Source organism: Passer domesticus, chromosome 3 (assembly GCF_036417665.1).
Source record: "Passer domesticus isolate bPasDom1 chromosome 3, bPasDom1.hap1, whole genome shotgun sequence".
NCBI lineage: Eukaryota > Metazoa > Chordata > Aves > Passeriformes > Passeridae > Passer > Passer domesticus.
This window is the reverse complement of record NC_087476.1, coordinates 54193062-54215224: the sequence shown is the minus strand read 5'-3', so window position 1 is coordinate 54215224 and position 22163 is coordinate 54193062. Positions and strand designations below refer to the sequence as shown.

Below are 22163 nucleotides of genomic sequence, written 5' to 3'. Positions count from 1 at the left end.
GTCCTTCCATTCATCCTGCCCCTACTTCTCAGAGAACAACAGCTTTTCAACTCTGTATGTGACTATCATCATCTTCTGTGTCAGGCAGTAAAATAAATTCAAGTCCCCCCTTTTCTAGGAGTTCCTAAAATTTAAAATACAATTTATTCTGTGAAGAGTTAGCAGTGAGACAAACCACCCAGCATTTGTGTCTTTCTCTGACAACTAAATGGCAGACCCCTTCTGCTGACTCTATTTCCATTCCAACAAGCACACAATATTTAGCAGGTCAGATTTCATTTTTTTGCGTATATAAAAACGTTCTAGCATACTAAGGAAGACCCATATGCTGATACATAAATCCCTTCAACTTAATTTAAATAAACTTGCGTGTACTTAAATAGGATTTAGGTAGTCAAATGATCAGTTTTGATTCTGAAAGCAACAAAATGGCACCTTGACACCTGTCTGAATGCCCCCAGTAGCTGGTCAAAGCAATCAGCATTTCAAACTGCACCATAAACAGAACTGAAAAATATATGATATTTTAAGCATGCCTGCTTTGGGCTACTTACCTTGCTGCTAGGTATTGACTGAATAACACAGCCTCAATGCACTTCATAACAAGCCAAGCACAAAATCACAGGTCTTGGATTTCAGCCTTTTAACTGCTCAGTTTTCTTCCCCTACACCTTCACAATCTAAGTAATACTGGCAAGCAATTGTCAGTCTTTTAAAGTAATGTCACTATTACTTAATGTAAACTACAGTAATTCTCTGAGTACTTGACACGTACAGGAACTGCTCAAGAAATAGATTAGGCTTTAACTACCATAGATTCTGTTTTAATTTAGTTTGCTTAATATATAAAATATCTCCACTATTCCTTGAATACAATGCTAAATAAATATATTATACTTGAGCAGATATTGAGTCTCTGTATAGATTACTACATAAATATAAATATATATATAAATATACACTTATATACTATATAAATATGCATTTATACACTTACTTAAAATTAACAGCGTTTTATAAAACTCCCCAACTTTTAAGACAATATATAGACAGTGAATCCATTGCCATGAATACTGCTTTTGCATGCATCCTGTTACAAATGAACACACATAGTTTAAGCCAGAGCTGTCTTGTATCAGCCAAGTTATCTTTTATACAGGAGTACCACTGAGATCACATGCAGAGAAATACACTTTATCTGCACTTTCACAACATGCCTGCACTTACCACCACTCAAATACAGGAAGGAAGGAAAGAGTTATCTGTACTCTATTGAATTGTTGATTTTGTCAAATGCAGCTTAACTACAGTGGAGTTCAGCTATAATGTTCAATACTTCATTGACTGTAATTGCAGTCATTCCATGCTCCCAAAAAGCCAGTCTATGTAACATCACACATAGCTCAATATTCTCCATGACAAAGTCTAGCATTATAATCTAAATTATTATGTGAGTTTTAAAGCCTAAATATTTTTTACTTTATGAATATATATGTCTTTGCAGAGACCACAGAAAAACAGTTGTCCTGGCTTTTTAATATGGAATTGAGTGTTTTATATTTTTTTTTAAAGCTTGTTAGAGTACCTTAGATACAGACAAAATATATGGGACATCCAGATAGCACATATAGCAATAGCACCCAGAGGAAAAATAATCACATATACCTGATACTTAAATGTCGAGACAGATCTACAGCATGCAATAAAGGTAACTTCTGTCCATAATACACCTGTGTCATTATTCACAAACCTTTAAGAAGATTTCTAAGTTCATGTTCCTGAAATTTTTACTTTTCCACCCAACTACTGCCATTCATCTCTTTAAAGATCTTGCCTCGCCTATACACCTCACAACCCCAAGCTATAAAGTAATTTCTCATGTTTTCCTGAATCGAGTCCTGCATCAAAGGAAAGTGGCTATTAGCAAGTTCTGTACCAAGGGAAGGTGGCTATTAGCAGATCACAAATGTCACTTCATGAGAATTTACTGGGGTTTCAAAAAATTTCTCCTTACAGACTGCAGAAACTTAAAACTTGTTTCCCTGAGTCTTTTGATGAGATAAAGGTATTATTAAGGTACCTTCTTTCCATATCTAAACAAATACTTGGGCACCCATAAAGCTTACTCATTTTTTCCTATGTAAACTAGTTGGTCTATTAAATGATCGCATCCCCCATATCTGACAGAACCCAGCGGAATAAAAAACTTGAAATCAGACCCACAGTTATAGGGATTTGCCTTATAACATCATCTTCACAAATCTTGCCCAATTCACTAGCTAATCACTCACCTAATTTGCAGGCAAGTCAGTATAACATCCTAGTTGCTTCTAATGTCTCCCTGTTTCACACTCTTTTTTCCAAGGAATGAAATATCTAGCCTAGTCAACATTCTGGGCTTAAAAAGTAAGATTTATGGTTTCTCAGACCTCATCTTTGAATATATAATGGAGGATTTCTATAAAAAATAATTTGCAAGTCAATTTCAGATAGTAGAGAAGGGGAAAAAATCATCATGGGGAAAAGAGAGAGAAAATTACAGAAATATAAAAAATATGTAAGCAGCATTAGTTTTTTGTACTTTGGTGTTAGAAAATAAGTTGCCAGGCCAAAATCTAATAGCTTTTTAGAAAGTACAACAAAGTCAAAGGATTAAGAGTAAAATCCTCTTGAGTTTGATTTTCAATGTGAGCATAACAGACAGACTGTCTTCATCTGTTATTTCCTTCATGCCAAATGCTGAAACACCACAGTGGACCAGTGTCTGAAGGACTCCAAGACCACCACTGTTGCATCTAAGCCTGAATCTTTCTTCTTTGCTGAAGAAAACCATACCTGCTTCAAAATTCTAAGCCTAACTACATTTATATGTAAGCTAAGGCTTCCCTCATTCATAAAAAGAGACCACAAGAGAAAGTCAGATCCAGAAATGCTGCAGGCTTCCAAAATCTTGAAACAGCAACCAAGCTTTCAGGAGTGCAAACAGTAAATCAAGTGTCCACAATGGCTCAACATGCCCACTAGGACCTAGATATGCTTTTGAAACAGAGCTGTGGCTCTTTTATCTAATTAAAAATTATTAAGTTCAAACAAAGTGCTTTAAAAAACAGTACTTGGCATTCATCTGGCTTTAATATATTCATTAAAAATGTTCACAGTTCTCTGCTGCTCAGGTAACTTTATATAACTTCCATATGCTTCAAGTTTAAGGAAAGGCACTGCAGATACTGCCTCTCCCAGTTTTCAACATCTTCCTCAAACCTCTACAAGCCAAATATTGAGGCATGCTAAGAAGGCATTTAAATTGTGCTAGCCCGCTTGCCACATGTACTGAAAGAACCCTCCGCACTGTATGTAACACCAACATTTACCCCCAGGTCATGCATAATTGCCATTCATATACTCAAAAGGATAGGCAGACTTCCCAACAACAGTTGTTTGTCATGTCTGATGCTATTGAGGGAATCTTCTGTTGCCTCAGCTTTGGGTTAAAAAGTACAAAAAAATCTCAAAGCAAAACAGCTATATTATATTTGATTTATCGAAGTTTCAGTAGCAAGACTGCCAAATTCCTTTCTAATAGAAGTACACAAATCTAGTGAGGTAGTAAGCACAAACCACACCTATTCTCTGAAGGTAATGGAGATCACACACAGCTGCTCCTTTCACAATATCTGGGGTTTATCATGCTATGCAAATTGTTGTGTAAAATTTTCCATTTTACAACATAAACTCATGTTTTCAAAAATCCTGATCATATCCTGTGCCCTTTGAAAAAACAGAAAAGAACTGAAGAAACTGAAGAAACTTTAGCACTTTTCTTCAGAAAGCTTTATGACACATGGCAACTTGTTAAAACACAGTCTTTACAAGGAACCTATTTTAGATCATACATACCATCCCTGCTCCCCAAAAAAACTATGAAGGGAAGATTACACTGAGAGAGGGGGGAAAAGTATGGGAATAGTAATGAAAAGTTGTGCACTGGTGATGTGCATGCTAGGAGATTTTCTTTATATCCCTGTTTTTGCAAATTCAGATGCCTTAAGGCTGGTCTCATAATACAGAAAATCTCAATTTTAAGACATCATTGCCTGGCATTAGGTACTATCTTTGCCTTATAAATACAGAAGCCAAGTTCCAGATATGATTCTGATTTCTTGGGCTATTTATTTTTCAGAAAGGTAGAAATTAAATTAGTTGGAAAAAAACTAAGCAGCAAACTTTACACACTACCATTGGAAAATCTTTCTGCTGTTGTGAGTTCCTAGGCACGTGGTTCTCACTACATCAAATCTGCCATGTTCTTATGCTTTCTTCCCTGACATTGTAATCCTGATATATGGAATATTTTACAGACTTCAATTTCCTGACAGGCATGCAGAATTCTCTGCACTATCTAGATTGGTCAAAGTAAATTATTATAGGATGAAAAATATAATTTTGACACTCTTCCACTATGAGAGGAACAAGGGTTTCCTCCTCTTATCTTCTCATGGGTTTACAAAAGTCACAATCATACCTAATTCTTGAATTTGGCTTACATGTATTTCAAATTGAAAGCTGGAAATATGCATCCTTTTCCTTTCATAATAGCAATCTTTAACTACTATCACTAAACCATAACTACAGCTGCAAGTAGTATTTTACAGATGCAATTTCTTCACAGAAAAACTGAGTTATACAGCAAATTAAAACCATGTCTTTTCAACTCTCAGTGAATATAGCTGTGTAATAAAATGCCTATGGAAGACATTGGTAGTTGGTTTCTATTTCCAGTTGTGCCACTGAAAACTTTAGTTCACTGTCTTTGTACGTTGTATAAACTTTGTTTGCCTGCAGCATTTGTAGCAAGTTATAGACAAGCTATGGTCAACATGTAGTACTCAAAAATGACAGCACAAAAGAGGAAAAGCAAGTTTTGAGTTTTTCAGAGTAGGTCTCAGCCTCTGCCTTATTCTAGTTCTGGCTATTTCAACTTCACTCCTAGTGATATTACAAGTATTGCTCATTTTCTAAGACTTCAGTTACTGTCACTTCTACCAAGTAGTACATGATTTGTAAATTTTTACACTCTTGCACATCAAATAAGGCATCAGAAATAAAATTTTTGAAATAAACCAATAGCTCCAGTACAGAGGACTGATCCATAATTGTCCAAAAGGATTTAAATACATGCTTTTCAGATCCTAGGACACTGGCCAAATCCCAAACTACTTGAGAAGGAGAGGGAAGGAGTAGGCATTTTCACACTTTTTACTCAACCTGTTCTCCTGAATTCTTGAATATTAATTAATATTCAAGAATTCAGAAAACAAAAGGAAGTATTTCTCAGTTAGGGAAACTAGTGTAGTTTAGTCTTTCAACATGAAAAGTATATTGTAACATCACCAGTATTTTTTTCTCATTACTATTCTTTCTTTGCCCTTCTATCTAAACAATGTTGGTCTCAACTGCTAATTATATAACCCACTACTCAGTTACATTAGTTCTTTCTTCATGACCTCCCTTTTTTCTAACAGTATCAGGGCACAAGGCAAGAAAGCAAAGCCCCTAAATTTGGGACAGTTAATCTCTCTATTTAGATCTGAGCAAGCCTCCTTCAGAAGAAAAATAAGAATACCCCAAACTTGTACTCTGAAGTTCTGTATGAAGTAAAACAACTCTGTTAATGACTGACAGAACATCTCCCTAATCAAGCTACATGCTGATGTTAACTTCCCCCAGCACTTCATGTCTCAGTGGCTCGGGTTTCTGAGGTAGCTGTCTTTTCTTGGTTATGTTCTTGAGATGCCATATTGAGTTAAAGAAATACAATGTTAAGAAACTTCTAGCATAAGAGGTCAGCAAAACTTGCTTGTCTCTTTACAAATGTGAAAATCCTTAAGTGAAATGGGAGGACTACTGTGTAATACTACATATTTTGGAACACAAAACCACCAAAACTCTCTCAGTGTAATTAGGAAATATAAATTTTGGAATTCATGTCTAAACATCTGATGGAAGTCTGCCCAGAGAGGGAAAAAGGAATGAAAGGGACCAACTCTTAATATTTTTATTTATAAATTCTACTTAGCCCTCAGAAAGAGCAAAATAATTAATTTTATTTGTTCATACTAAATTTTGCTGTTGGAGTTTAATCCTTCCTAAGTAATCTATGGTATATAATTTCAACTAAATTTTTTAAAAGCTTACTTCGAAGAAGCCAAATCATGATAATTTCATCACAATGGTGAAAAGTTTTACAGCCATTGAAGAAACATGAAAGCAGTCGATTATCCTGAAGATGCTGCTTTGAATAAAAGTACTTCTGCACATAAATAGAGCATAAAATAAAACATAACTGCACTTGAACTAAACAGTCATGTAAACAGCAATTGCTTACCATTTGGAAACAAGTTTACACACAAAACTGAATATAATAATGTTTTTCCTTTTGTGATAGGGAACAGTTAATCAGAGATTACAGGACAAACAGGGGTAATAGAGAGCATCCATTTATAACAGAGGTTGATTTTGGATCCAAACTTGTTTTATCTGGCATATCAGCAATACTACAGGAAACCACACTCAGATTAGAATGCATAAGGTTGAAAGATTCACAACGTTATCAGATTTCCCATGCAGTATGCTGTTGCTCTGGGCAACATTCTAAGACTGCTGACAAAAGCCAGATGCAAATCTAGGGCATTATTTTTTAACATTTATTTAAATTTAAAACTTCCTATTTATGTTGTTCAAGTATGCAGTTTACAAGAGTTTGTTATCAAAGACAAAACATAGGCTGTGACCTGATTTGGAAGGCCACTAAACTTCTACGTCCTTCATGCATTACTTGTCCTTCTGGGGCCTGACTCTGCAAACACTAAGCATTTCTCTAAAACAATAACTGGATAATTTTCAAAAATCCCATACTGAGCATGTAGAACAAGAACACTGAAAGTGTACTCTTAAATAAAGGACAGTATTTCTATTTACACAACTTCTTCTAGGGCCTGCTTCACCATTCTCTCTACACTACTGAGGATCACCTTACACATTTTAAACAAATACTACATTAACACAAATACCACATTTTAAAACCACACATTCACCGTGTTTCTGTTTTTCTAGTCAGCTGATACACGTGGGGCTAATCCACAGTCACCAAGACTGGAGTAACAGAATATGTGTGAAATATATATATCTGCGCATGATGGCATGCATTGCTTAAAAAGCATCAGCCAGAAGAGTTCCTGGGAACAGTGTGCTTGAATACTCCTATCTGGAAAGGAAACCTGACCCCAGATTCTCTCAAGCAGATTGATTACAGATTTTAAGGAAAACAACAATCCCTCATCACACATTTCAAATAATTGAATGTAACAATATCCTGACAAGAGAGCCTCTTGCTTTGCAACAACATATTTCCAAGAGAAGAACTACTTGTTTCCAGGCCTATTAAAACAATCCTCTTGAGCCTTTTTTATGAGGCTAAAGACTGATGCACAAATTATTCAAGGTGTGTGCACCTCATTTTTCCCTTTCAGGTCTTGTACCAAGTAAGCTGCCAGATCCAAGGATAAGTTTATGGGAAGAGGACATAAACCTGCTAGATTTAATAATATTATTAGAATACTAAAATTAATTCAGTATTCCATTATACATCCACTGTATCAAAAACACAATGTACTTATCTAAACAGCAGTTTACAGACTTCATTTATGAATGAGGAAAGAACAGCTTAGCTCACCTTTTAAGTACACATCTATTCTAGACAGATACAAAATTTCAGTTGAATGGAAGTTATGCAGAAACATTCAACTAGAGAAAGGGGATGAAGTATAACAATAATATTGGAACACAAAAGGGCTTCTTCCAGAGGTGGGAAATATGATCTGTCTTAAGTCAAGGATGTTCTTAAGAACACAATTTTTAAAAGCAAAGTGCCTCAGAATAGCTACAACCTCCTTACTTGTTTCTCCTTACAGTCTCTATTGCCACAGCTAGGTCATGTCTAAGGGCCATCTGTTGGCTTTAAACCACATGCTCTTTATCTCAGTCTTACAAACACAGTCTAGTATGAAAAACACAGATTTACCCAAAATTGTTGCCAAATTCTGAAAGCCCTAGATAATTAATTTGGTTGAAATTTTAATGCATCTCGGCAGTATGCAGTAATTCTAACCATTATATATGTTACATCTTAGATAGAGCAGCATACATTGTGATGAAGCTTAAGTTCTCTGATGTATAGTAGAGAACACCAAGTACAAAAATTCAGTTAAGATTTTAGTAAGAGAGAACATCCATTAACTAGAGATAAAATAGGTCAAAATGTCAGGGTTTTTTTAAGAAGAAAGCTACAAAGATATTCAGAAAGAAAACAGCTTGTATGTACTTGCCAATTTAAAAACAAATAAACAAATGTAAAGCAAATATACTAATTCACTTTCATGCTAATTATATTTCCTAGTGGAAACTAAGGATGAGAAGTATCATATCTTAAAATCTCTTTAGGTCCAATACACTAAATACACTCTTACACATTAAATCCACCTTAAAATCGAATAAGGTGTCAGATACAATTAGCTCCGCTAATAAAAACTAATCAGAATTCTTTTAAAATAAGCCTTTAAAACCTTGAGCTTACTTCTTAAGACACTTTATCCAATAAAGGCTGAATCCTTAAGTTTCTCAGCAGTAGTAAAAATTACAAGAATTATTTGTACATAAAGAATTATATTACTGTTTGGCATTACTCCTCGTCAGGTTTTTCATAAAACATAGATACACTCATAAGTGCATATGTAGGAGTGATTAATGTTTAAGAAACAGAACAGTGGGATTCCAGAAGTACCATATGATGACATGTCAATATTTTGATCCTCACAGACTCAGAACAGCTGTTTCTTCAGCCCAGCTGATACAGTGAAAACATCTCAAATTCGACACAGATAAGTTTAATTCCTAACAAAAAGAGACTACTATGGATCTTATATGTAATTTTAAAGAACATACCATTTCCAGGATTAGTTTATCTTAAATTTTGGGTTTACTGTTAACATATTGCTGTAGAGTCAAAGGAGCTGATACAAAGATAGCAACACAGCCTCATTTAAACAGGAAATAACACTAAATGCTTCTTAATAACTCTGTGTAGCAACTAGTTTTCAACTACAGCTAGTGTCTCAGTTTAACAATACATTCTGACACCCCTGGGACCTTATGGCCCCTCTCGTTCTTCCAGACATTGCAAAAATAAATGGCTTGCACACAAATACGCTCAGCAGAACAGTGAGACAGAACAAAATGTTATGTTCTGTGTTGTATACTGCTTCCATAATGACTTGGAGTTGAATTCTTGCCACGAGGAAGCCAGTAAGAATTTCACAGTAATTTCAAACAAACCTAACTTTCCTCTAAAATGAGTACATCTCACACAATTTTACTTAGATTATTTCAACTAACAGCCATAAAGGAAAAACAGGTAGTGATTAGGAGAAAATTGTTTCATTGGACTCTCTGTGGATTTGGTTTAACAGGGAATACCTAAGTTCAGTTTCACTTCCAGAAAATAATTCTAGAGGAACTGTCATACTGTAGACAGATCCTACATTTTTAACTAATTCCAAAAGTGATTTAAAGGCCTGCTATGCAGAATATAGTGGCTTTTTAATACCAAATTTAATAATTACTTGAGTTTATTAAACTGATTGAAGAAACTAATTTCATCTCATTCTAGATTGTCTTAATAATGTTGACTCACTTTGAAACTAATGATGTATTACAAAGATACTTCAGTCAATTAATTGATTCATTCATCAATGGACTTTCAGATAGTTAGAAGTATTTATTTTCATACCTTTCACCTAAATTTCCTTTTAATTCCCAGGAATTAAAAGGACAGGAGTACTCTGCAAGACACAAGTAGCTTAAGAGAGTGCTCACCTTTCATGGACCATGTGTGAAGTCACGCACCTGAGCAGTATAAAGGCTCCTACAGGCACCTTTTACCCTGGGGGTCTGTCAGGATATCTTAGGCACACACTGCTCAGCCACCCAGCTTCTCTGGCATGAAACTGGTTGAGCCCATGCAACAGTTACTGGGAAGAAAAGTCTCTGTTATCACAACAGCAACATCAGTGCTGTTCAGTCCAGAGCAGAGAAGCTTGCATGGAGACCTCATGGAAACCTTCCAGGATCTGAAAGGGACCTACAGGGAAGCCAGGGATGGACTCTTCATCAGGAAGTGTAGTGACAGGACAAGGAGTAATAGGTTCATATAAAGAGGAGAAATTTGGTTTAGATAAACTTCTTTACTGTGAGGATGGTGAGGCACTGGAACAGGTTGTCCAGAGAAGTTGTGGATGGACCATATATCCCTGTCAGTGTTCAAATCCAGTCTGGATGGGGCATTGAACAACCTGGTCCAGTGCCCCTGCCCCTGGAAGAGGTGTTGGAACAAGATGATTTTAAAAGTCCCTTCCAATCCAAGTCATTCTGTGATTGTTATCGCAGAGGAAGAGAGGCAGTAGCTGAAAGCCATATTATGAGTGTTACAGCAGGAGTTATTTTCACTTTGCAACAACTCATACAAACCTATATTTATATAAACTATTAATCTATTTAGGCCTTAGTTTTCCTAACTTATTCAAACTGCCTGTTCAGTGACACTTTCTGTGCTGTGCTTCTTAATGTTTCCAGGCATAAGTTTTTCCATGAAAATATTTACAAATAAAATTAAAAGAAAAATGAGACTGAGAATTTCTTGCAAGAGAAATGTGGAACAGGTTTGTTTCACAAATACACATAAGTGAGGTGGATGATTAAAGCACAGTCTACATTCAAGCAACAACACATTTCTCCATTTTTGAAGCAGACTGCCTACAAATTATCCCATATTCCACAGAAATTGTGAAATACACATGAAAATTGATTGTCTATAAATGATTGTGTGTAAAACTGGAATTCTTGATCAGTCATAGCAGCTTAGATAAGGCAGAACACTTGCTACTTACTGGATCTTTAATAACTGAGTTGTAAGAAACTAGCTGAACCCTGAATGCTGCATTTTCTCATGTTAAGTGAAGAAGAGGAGATCACTATAACAATTATGAAAAATTACTGAACAGCTTCCAATGTAACTAATGTTCACATATATCAATTCAATCTAAGACTAATTCCAACCCAGACAGGCATACAGCTTGTCAAAACCTTTATGAATTTTTCCATAAACTGAGTTCTTTCCTTTTTCTCTGTGAAATCACAGTTTATGACACTCAGACATATTTGCAACTGCTGTTCTGAAAACCCAGGTCTACTATTATAGTCCTTATTAATATGTCTAATACACATTCCTTGACAGTTTTTTTTCTCCACATAATATAAAAAACCACTCTGGATCTTGCCAATGCAACATATTTATCCATGTCTTTACTAATTGTATACTTTAATATGTTTACAAATGTGTTCAGTTCTAACTCTACAGTTACTAAGTTTACTAAGCTTACAATGGGAGGCCTTGTTAAATATGACCACCATATTTGCTGCCTTCTATTTCTTCTCTAATGAGGCTGTTCATATAACCCGTTAAACAATCAGTTGTATAATGACATTACTTTATCAGCATTTTCACACCAAATTCTATACAACCTCCCACAAACCTTGAATTTAAATACCTATCTCTTCTAGAGCTGTTGAGCTGAAAGCACTCCTCAGCTTTAATTTTTATCAAAGTTGATTTCACAAATATTCTCATGCTAACAACAAATTCTATACCCAGAGATGATAACTTCATAAATCAGCTTTTCTATCTGCCTGTATCTGCTGTTTAGATCAAAACCTCAAGGATATTACCTATGTTTTCTATAATGCTAAACACAGTCAGAAATTACTGTGAACCTTTTATTAGTTTGCTTATCACCACAATTTTTCTCATCAACTATTTTATACATGTTATCCAGTACCCTACGACATCTGCCTCTATGGCACTTCTTTCTTAGCCCCAAAGAGCCTGAAATATGAAGACAAGGTTTCATGTCAGTAAAGGTTAATTCCCAAAGCAAAAAGCTTCATTTCTCGGCAGTAATCTGACAGAATATCTAATTTATTTTTTTTTCTTCTTACAGACCAGCACAAATATTCTTGCCTCCCAAATTTTTACCCTCAAAAAGTACATTGTGCTCCTCAACATTTTTTAAAATGAGCACTGACAAGCTATATAAGTTTCTGTAATCTTACATGTATCTGTAAGCTATGTGTTCAAATGAAAAGTCACTAATTGCTAAAATAAAACCCAGATTTTATAGATAATGAAAAACAGAAACACTGTGCAAAAACTATAAACACAGTTCTGTGCTCTGTCCAGAGTAATATACTAAACCAAGCACTGATCTCTCACTTACTTGTGGCACAAATGTGATATTATTATTTTGAGTGACATTATGGGGCTTAATTGAGGTGCAGGCCAAAAGCAGACTGGCAGAACAAGTAGCTACACAAAAACCTCTTTATAAGAGAAGTTTTAAATAGATCTTTTCGGACAAATGTATACTGCACGTGGAAGCAAAGTACTGTACAAAAAGCCTTCAGACATACGAGTATCATGAAGAACCCAGAAATCAGAACAAGGTGCATACATTGATTCCTTTAGATATTATTCTCCAAGAAATACAGCCAAATTTGAAATTATGAGTGAACTAACCCTGACCAAAGGAAAAGGCTTATCCTCAATGAATAGACAAATGGCTCAGTCTAACAGCTTGAGTTCCACTTTATTCTTGTGAGACAGTGCCTCATTTCACCAAGAACTGACTCAACCTCTTGATGCACATGATGATGATTATGGTTATTGTTGCTTTCCCCATCACTTTTATATGCCATAAAAGTTATTTCACTAATTAAACTATGAGCTTCAAAGTCACTTTTAAATAACTCCAACCAATATGGCAGGCACATTCAGTACTTTTTCTTCTCCAGTTAGCAAGCTATGAAGCTGATACTATTTAAGCATTTAACTATTAATTTTTCTGGCAAATGACTGTCTTACTCTCTGTGTCAAAGCTCCAGTGGGGCAAAGAAGCTGAAGCTGCATGCATAATCAATGATTACAGGGCATGCATGTAAAGGCTTCCCACTTACTCTGAATTTAGAAAATATTTCTCATATTTACTACATAAACATACCAAAAGTGACACTTACAGACCCTAATTCCACACAATGCACAATGGAACTAATTTAGAAGGCTGTATCCAGCTGTAGAAAGACATTGTGCTTAAGAGAATAAGTCAGTGTGCATATTACAAATATATTTTTCAATTAAATGTGTGGATGCTTTTCCCATTGTAAAGAAAACCTTTTTGTGTGAGGACTCAATAATTTTTAAGAAGGAATGATTAATATAATCTCCAATTGTACCAAAATCAAAAATCAATGAGAAATATACTATGCTTTATGCCATGAACTACACACGTGGGAATCCTTATATTCACAATTGGGGTGTTGCCACAATTGTCATAAAAGTTGATTAAAAAAGTAATCCACAGGGATGAAATAGTATCAAGAATAGCTTTTTTTCTGGTAAAATTACCTACTTCAGCAGTATCAATGATGGCTTAAAGTTAAACCTAAGAAATGTACTTGTGGTGGCCTGCAATCTTTTTGTTGACTTGACAAAAATTTATGCGTAATTCACACAGTCAAATTAGATGTGCAAGTGCACCACATCCCAATCACCAGCTCTGGGATTTGCACAAACATACTTGTTCCATTCCTGGTGGTTTCACATACCAAATTCAAAAGCCCTGTATTTTTTTGCCATGTTACTTTGTCCTCTTTGAAAGGCATGGATTTCTTCTTGTTCCATAGAGCTGTGTGGCTTTCAGAGGAATCCAGACTACTCACATCATCACCATTACAGAAGTGCTCAGAAAATGCACAAAACAGTTATCACTGCCACACAGCATTTTATCACACATATTTAGAAACATAGTGATATGTAAAAATAATGCTATTTGTTCCTTCTCCCAGACTAAAAGTTATTCCGCAACAAATGTATAGCAGTAGTTCTGCATTGCCTGTGCAGGATAAATGCCAGGAAAGTTAATATATAATGCAATTCTTTACAGTAGCAATTACCCAGACATTTCTGTGGAAAAGGATTACAGGCTGTTGACCAGTTAGCATAAAGAGAGTAATAAATTGCCACATTCAGCATCTCCCATCAAAACCTAAAGGTAGCCTGAGTGAAAGTGGCATCAAAAATTCTCAGGGCATGAAGCAGGTGTGTAAGTAGAAAACCAAACTAAATCCTAAATAAACTCTCACTATCACTGGAAGTGTGCAAAAAACCAGGGGTTCTGATTTCTTTGTCTTGCACCTCCAAAGTCCTGACTGCCAATCCCCAGCGTTGCTCCATTTTCCTATAGCAGTGGGAAATACATTACAGTATGTTTAGAGGCATTCTTCTAATTCTTTCTAATTGACCTTGAAGAACACCCCCACTTATTGGGTTAGGTAAATAATGAGAAGATATAGTAATATGCCATTAAAAACAACCGATATAGCTATAAAAATAAATTTTATATAATATTTTGTTCACTTTTAGGTGACTTTTTTATTAGATCTTAAGTCCATGAATCATGACAGTAGTACATACACGTCAGTTGGGACAGAACAAGGCATTGTAATGGTATTTGGATAATCCACTCTGCAGGAATGTTCATTATTCTTCCTGAGCTTTCACAAGAGTTCCCTGGCACAATGCTGCTACAGCTGCTTTAGAGTCTAATGTTATTACAAGGTCTGATTCAAAGATAATGTCTGCTAGAGGAATCTGGCAGGGTGCAAGAGTCCTATGAAAATCCTTGTGATGCTAAGGTGTAACTAATGGAGACTGAACTGCTGAAAAAATATGTGAGGAGTAACAGTTATTTGTTTTGAGTGTTGCAAGAATCCTGAGCGATCTTTGTTATTTGTCAGTACAAAAATCACACAAATCCAAGTTATTTTTTCTGGAAATATTATATTTTTTCTGATAAAAATAAATAATAGAAAAAAAGTCTAATCTCAATCTTAACCACAGTACACAAGCATTGTAAAATACCATTTTCTTCAGAACCTCTCTTATCTACATGTTTGGATTGAAGAAAACATGAAAACTGCAGAAAAACAGAAACTAGGAATTGGCTATCAACTACAGTAGCTGGTAAAAGAGAATAAATAACATGTAGTCATCAGCAAGAGCCAGCTCATGAAATAGCTTTATTGGCAAACACAAGGAATTCCCTTCCCTATTTCAAACACATGGATAAAATCAATATAAAGTTTAACAAACATAACATTTCGGTCTGTTTTTTACATCTGCAAGCAAGATTTGGTCTGTATGTTTGCTAGCGTGGCCTGAGTTGCCAGTGTGTGACACATGAGCTCACATATTCTAGACAGAACTCTTGGTTAGGAGAAAAATATCCAGTAATAAGGGATTATTATGTATGAGAAAAGTTGGGGAAAAAAGGAGATCATTAGGTATGCACACTGGTTGACATTTGCATGTATTTGTGCCCACAAGGCATCATCACCATTCCTGACCTGTAAATATGAGTAGTCTGGACTTCAGGGGTGGGGTGAAGAAGAAAATGAAAATAAAAAGAAAAGGGAAAGAGGGAAAGAGGGAAAGAGGGAAAGGGAAAGGGAAAGGGGGAAAGGGAAAGGGAAAGGGAAAGGGAAAGGGAAAGGGAAAGGGAAAGGGAAAGGGAAAGGGAAAGGGAAAGGGAAAGGGAAAGGGAAAGGGAAAGGGAAAGGGAAAGGGAAAGGGAAAGGGAAAGGGAAAGGGAAAGGGAAAGGGAAAGGGAAAGGGAAAGGGAAAGGGAAAGGAAAGGAAAGGAAAGGAAAGGAAAGGAAAGGAAAGGAAAGGAAAGGAAAGGAAAGGAAAGGAAAGGAAAGGAAAGGAAAGGAAAGGAAAGGGGAAAGAGGAAAGGAAAGAGGAAAGGAAAAAGGAAAGGAAAAAGGAAGGAAAATCCACCCTGCACCAGGAATTCATGCTGCCTCTTATTCCAAAGTACTACAATCTCAAAAAACTGTCAGTCCAAGTAGCTGGATAAGAAATTAGAACATGTGTGGGTGGATTCCTTCCTCCAGCCTGAATTAATTAAAAATGATTGTTTGCTGTATTATTTTAAAGCAGATTTTTGGAACAGGTTAAAGAACCACTGTTCTGACTTTAGCATTTCAAGCCTAATAAGAATGACTCATGTAAAAAACTCGGAGGAAAAATTAATAATAAAGAGGTTAAATATAAAGTGTGTCTTACCATCATATGTTCTTATTTGTTGCTTGGAGAAATTCACACATTCATGTACAAGACCTACCTCATTTGCTTTGGCTGTGGTTATTTCTAGTTAAAGCAAATACACAAAAAACTCATGTCTCCAGTCAGTCTGGGCAATTCTATCTATTTCTAACACCTTAGGCTGGCCCTTTACTATTTCTCACATTCTAAACCTTAATCACATATTAATTCCCTCTGCTTTCACTTTCTCAATCTGTTATTGAACTATAAGAAAGTGATATGGACAACAGCTTTGAAGTAAAAAGTTAAAAGCAATTACAAAGTGTATTTGAGAGCAGCATTTTGGGGTAGTTAATCCCTGAATAACCAATCAGACAGCAGTAAATACTGCAAAAAGAGCTGCTAGAACTGATTATGATCTTGTACACAAACATTTAAAGAAATAATAATGAAAAAGGAAATCATAATTTCTAGATCACAAAAAAAATTATCTACCAAAACATTAAACATCATACAGACTGTGGAAAGGGAACATACAGAATGTACTATAGTGCAGTACACCTTCAGTGAACAAGGCTTGTTACCTGTTACAAAATCCTGAAGCTGGATTAAGTAAATCCTTAAAAAAAAAATTACACAGAATTGTATGCATTCTAAGATGCCAGCCCTCCACAATGGACATATTGTCCTTCATATTTTTGTAGCCAGAGTTCTACATATGTTGACTTACAAGGACTACATGGGTTAGATAATGGCTAAATTCCACCTTTCTTCTTGCAGAAGATAAAGTATTTTGGGACTATTTCTCTTAAACAGCCATTGATTTTCAGTCATCATATCTTAAAGACTTTTGCATTGTTTTTATATTTGCTGATATTGGGTAACAGACTCAAAATTTATTCAGGTGAGAACAAGCTGATAAACAATCATCTAAGCCTTGTTTTCTCAGAAAAGTAGAACACAGGTTTACCAAGTAAATCTCTTACAAGCCCTGTTCTCCAAATACAGCCAGCAGAGTGATTTGAATGTTTAAATACCATCAGCCATGATGGAGATGCTCTCTATTACAAGATCAGAGCTGGGTGGTGTTGGTGAGTTTTGAAATTGACCTTACTTCAAAGAAATTTCAAAGAGGAAACTTTACTTCTGCTTTTACAGATTACACAAACAAAGCATCTGGAGTGTTTTTTGTCTCAGAAAACAGAGAATCTAAGTCTACACACATTCTTCATTCTTAGGATCTGAAATACTAAACTTATATCCTATTAGCCTTGTCTCTTGACTTGTCATAGTATAGGATACTATATACGCACAGGTTTGTATGCGGGAAGGAAACTTATAGGTCCTAGTTGCAATGACATAACACAGAGAACACAGTTTTGAACTAAACTCTCCAGAAACTTGTTTAAAAAATGTACACCTACAGAGAGACTTAAGAATATTGACCTGCCTGACACCATCGACTGCCTAACAGACGAGCACTAATCATATCCTGCTGATGTTCACCCCTCATTTCTCTTTCAAGTGGGAAATCTCACTCTGACTTTATAAGCATCCTATATACATCACCACTTGGAGTCAACTTACACTTCCTTCCACACATGCTAAAAGCACCTGTACTCCATGAATTATCTCCACTGATGTCAGCAGCTGACATTACAGATCAAGTTACTGTGCAGTGTATGTTCCTTAGCCCTGTCCCTTCTATTCACACCTTTCACAGACAGATAGCTTCCGCTCTCTCTCATAACAGATATTGAGATCCTTTTAAAAATGCATTAATTTAAGATCAAAAGAAATTTTACATTACCTTCTAAATTACTACTATTTTGATTCTCTCCCATTCCACACCAAATAGGATGAACCAAGGTTCAAGATTCAAAGGAACATTGCATGGCACTTTGGTCAGTTTTACCTTAACTGCAAATTATGCACACCTTTAAGAAACACTGCTGAAGAATGCACATGCCTTTCTGGTTCTGATTCTTCCATTTTCTGAGAAATTGCACTGGTTTCAGCTTGGGTAGAGTTAATTTTCCTCACAGTGGCTCACATGGGTCTGTGTTTTAGATTTGTGTTGAACACAGTGATGATAACACAGGGATGTTTTTGTTATTGCTTAGCAGGCCTTACACAGAGCCAAGGCTTTTAATGCTTTTTGTACTGCCACGCTCGTGAGGAGGCCAGAGGTGTAGAGGAAACTGGGAGGACACACAGCTGGGACAGATGACCCCAAATAGCCAAAAGGATATTCCATACCATATGACATCATGCTCAGTATATAAAGTGGGAGGAAGAAGTGTGAGATGTTTGGAATGATGGTGTTTGTCTTCCCAAGTAACTGTTATGTGTGATGAGACTCTGCTCTCCTGGGGATGGCTGAACACCTGCCTGCCCATGGGAAGCAGGGAATTAATTCCTTGTTTTGCTTTGTTTGCCTGCAGAGCTTTTACTTTACCTACTAAACTGCTTTTATATCAATCCATGAGTTTTCTAGCTTTTACCAGTCTGATTTTCTCCCCAGTCCTGCTGGGACTTGAAGGACTTGAAGGAGTGAGTAAGGGGCTGTGTGGCATTTGGTCATTGGCTAGGGTTAAACCATGATAGAAATGCTGCATGACTATTTAGTGTTCAAAATACAAAAGAACAGATAATATGTGTAGCTAAAAAAAAAAAAATAAAAAAATCATCCCAACAATAACAAAAAAAACAGCTTGAAATTAACTCCAGGTTTCTGACCACATTAAGTCTTCTAGCAATTTTAAAAGAAAAAAAATTAACCACAAGAACAGAAACAAAAAAAGAAATACAGACTGTTCCCATCTTTGAGGTGCAAAATGTTCTTGAACTGTTCTGTTCTATAAAACAACATGGGAATTCATTGTGATGTCTCAAATGCTGTTTTTCAAAGCGTTGCAGCTCTGTTACATAATTTTGTCCACAGACATCCAACTGGTGCTAACAATTAGTAAGCATCCAACATTATGGTTATTACCAAATACCATTTAAGTCGAAAAACAAAAGCTGTAAGTCTAAAGATACAAACCATGGGTGCAGTAACATTCTTGTACATGTTAAAAATCCCCCAGGACTTCAGTGAAGTCAGACTTTCCTAACTTTTTGCATTACATAGGAGTTCATTACCTCTTTGTCTGTAGTGGGCAACACAGTGACATCTACATAGTGCTAGCACCTCCTAGCAGCTGCAACAGATCTTAAAAAGAAATTTAGAAGACAGTAAATGGCATAAAAATTTGGCAGTCCACGACTTGAATTCAACTGTTAAATTTGGAAGGTCCCATCATCACACTAACATTTAATTAGAAGACCTAGGATTCTTCATGGAATTACCAGAACTCACAATATAAGTGATGCAGCAGATGAATACCAAACACACCCACTTCTAATTTAAAAGGGAAATAATTAACATATTCCTTCACTGTTGAGGTTAAAGGAAACCATGATACTGCATAAACAAAAGGGCATTCTCTCAAAGTGTCTCTGTGTGTAGTGGGTGTGAGAGAGAGAGAATACTAAAAGAAATGCCACATCAATATTAGCCAAAAGAAATTAATTAGGGGAAAAAAAGGAAGAAAAAATCAGAAAAAAAAGCAGAAAATGCATTATGTACTGTATTTTAAATGCTCAGCTTTTGAAATCCCAGTCTTTAATGTTTACCAATAAGTCGTGATCTAAACACTGTCTAATTCTGGATGAGTTTTTATCCACACAGGCATTTGATCAACTGCTATTAATTCTCACACAGCAAAATTCATATTAAAGAGTCAGCTCATCATGTTTTCCAAAGTAAACCCTAAATCATAACAATTCCTAATCCATAATGTTCACCCTATTATGTGACATCAGGGTCAAAGGAAAGACAGCTGTTAATCCAGAGGCTTGAATTAATTTTATTTTGACACACCCACAGTATCTTCCAACCGAATTTTCAGCAAGGCTAAAAACGTTAAGAGCATGAATGTAAGCACCAGAAAGATTATTGTGGGCTGAAGAATGGTTTTAAAGATTTCCTATGAGAGCTGGGAAATTGACTCAAGTTTATTTCTCCCATACCTGTAGAACACTCTTTTTGATCTTTCCACAGAACACTAACTGAAAAAGCAAACAAAAAAAACCACCCTTGTAGTGTCAACACACCTAAACACTGTATAATACACGATAATGGTATATCTAAGACATTTACTACCCATGTAGGATAAAATTGATTCCGTTCCCATTCCCGTCGTGGTTAGTTTTTAACAGAAAAGCTTTGTGACGGGCTAAGTGCATCAAATTGCCACCTGAACTAAAAGCAGTACAGGCAGCCCACACGTGTTTCTACACAGCCTATCAAGCCTCCCCTGTCACAGAGATGCCAGCAGACGGGCACATCCCGGCTGCAGGAGGGATGCCAGCAGATCAGCCCGTAACTCTTGTGTGACTTGGGGGACGAGGTCACGTCCTCCAGCGGTCCCTCACCTACACAACTTTCCCCTGCCCGTCCAGCCACAGCGCTGCCCAATTGCGCTGTTCCGAACCGGGTCATTAGCGCTTGCGTGAGGCACCGGGAATTGCGGCGGGAGGCGGGATGTGCCGGCCCCGCAGCGCAGCCCCCGCAGCAGCCCCTGCTCGGCCCGGCCACCGAGGTACCAGCGGTGCTGCCGCCCGCCGAGTCCCCTCTCTGCAGCCTGGGGGTCACTTGTCACGCTCGGTGTCTGTCCCCTCGTCCCTCCCGAGCTGGCGGCAGGGTCGCCTCCCCCTCCGCGGTCCCGCCGGGCGGGCGAGGCGCGGGCTCCCCGCTCCCCTGTACCTCTTTGCGGCGGCGGCGGCGGCGACGGCGACTGGCCTCGGCTGCCGAGCGCCGCCAGCAGCAGGAGCAGCGGCAAACTTTCCCGAGCCATGGCTCCCGGGCAGCCCACACGTCCCGCCGCGGGACGGCCAGCCGAGTGAGCCGCAGCCGCCGGGAGAGGAGAGGAGACCCCGGTGCCCCGGGCAGGGAGCGGGAGAGCAGGACACACCCCTGCCCCCCCGCACACGCTCCCCGCCCCGCCGCCGGCCGCCGAGGAGCGAGCGGGGCCGGTGGGCAGCGCGGGGCCGGAGCGCGGCCCGGAGGAGCCCCCGCGGCTCCAGCATCCAGGATCCAGGCGCCGGGCGGGCACGAGGCGCCGCTCCAGGAGGGCAGCACGTGCCTTCCCGACGGGCGCTCCCCGGAGCTGGAAGTGTGCTCGCCATTTAAATTAGCCTTTGTCGGGTTATCCGACGGAGGAAAAAAAAATACCTGCTCTATGACGGGGGGGAAAAAAATAGCTTTGAGAAGGCACTTGAGAAACGGGGGTTGCGACGGAATCAAGCACATTTTTCCTACCATGCCCGGGAGTGGTATATCAGTGCTAGCCAGGTATGACAGGGGAAATATCCGTATTACTGCATAAAGGAAAAATTAACCTTGCACTAAAATAAAATTTGGATTTAAAACTGTTGCATAGTTCTTCTGAAAAAAAAAAATTGCTTTTAAAAAGTCCATAAAAACCAGGTTTCATCATGGAACAAACAGCAAGGCTCCCAGCCTATGTGTGAGCACACAGAGAAAGGACGTCATGGGCTGTTAGAAGGAGTGACCTGGGCTCAATTCACAGTATATCTGTGCCATAAAACCAAGATTGTGCTGGCAGCCCAGTTCTGACTTGAACAGTCATCTTCACAAGTCCTGTACCACTGCACTTCAAATTGAGCTTCCCTTGGAATTGACATCAAGATTAAGCAGTTCTATGTATTTCCCAACATAAATACTTCAGTATCTAGGTGCTCTTTGCTGTAGCCAACAGTGAGGATAAGCATGCGTTTGGTACAGTGTCTGTTTCAGCTCTCAAGCCACAGCATTTTCTGTTGGTAA

General features: G+C 37.6%; 1 protein-coding gene across 4 annotated transcripts in view; it reads right to left on the bottom strand.

The window, feature by feature from the left end:
- LAMA2 (laminin subunit alpha 2) overlaps window positions 1-21473 on the bottom strand; it is a 340056-nt gene extending 318583 nt beyond the window's left edge. For 2 of the 4 annotated variants that reach the window (XM_064413127.1, XM_064413128.1), the window contains exon 1: window positions 21081-21302. In XM_064413127.1, the coding sequence (XP_064269197.1) occupies window positions 21081-21171 (91 nt within the window). In that variant the 5' untranslated portion in view covers window positions 21172-21302. Of the gene's footprint in view, window positions 1-21080 lie in introns of all 4 variants that reach the window. The other 2 variants (XM_064413130.1, XM_064413131.1) reach the window with 2 other exon arrangements.
- Between the last annotated feature and the right edge of the window lie 690 nt (window positions 21474-22163).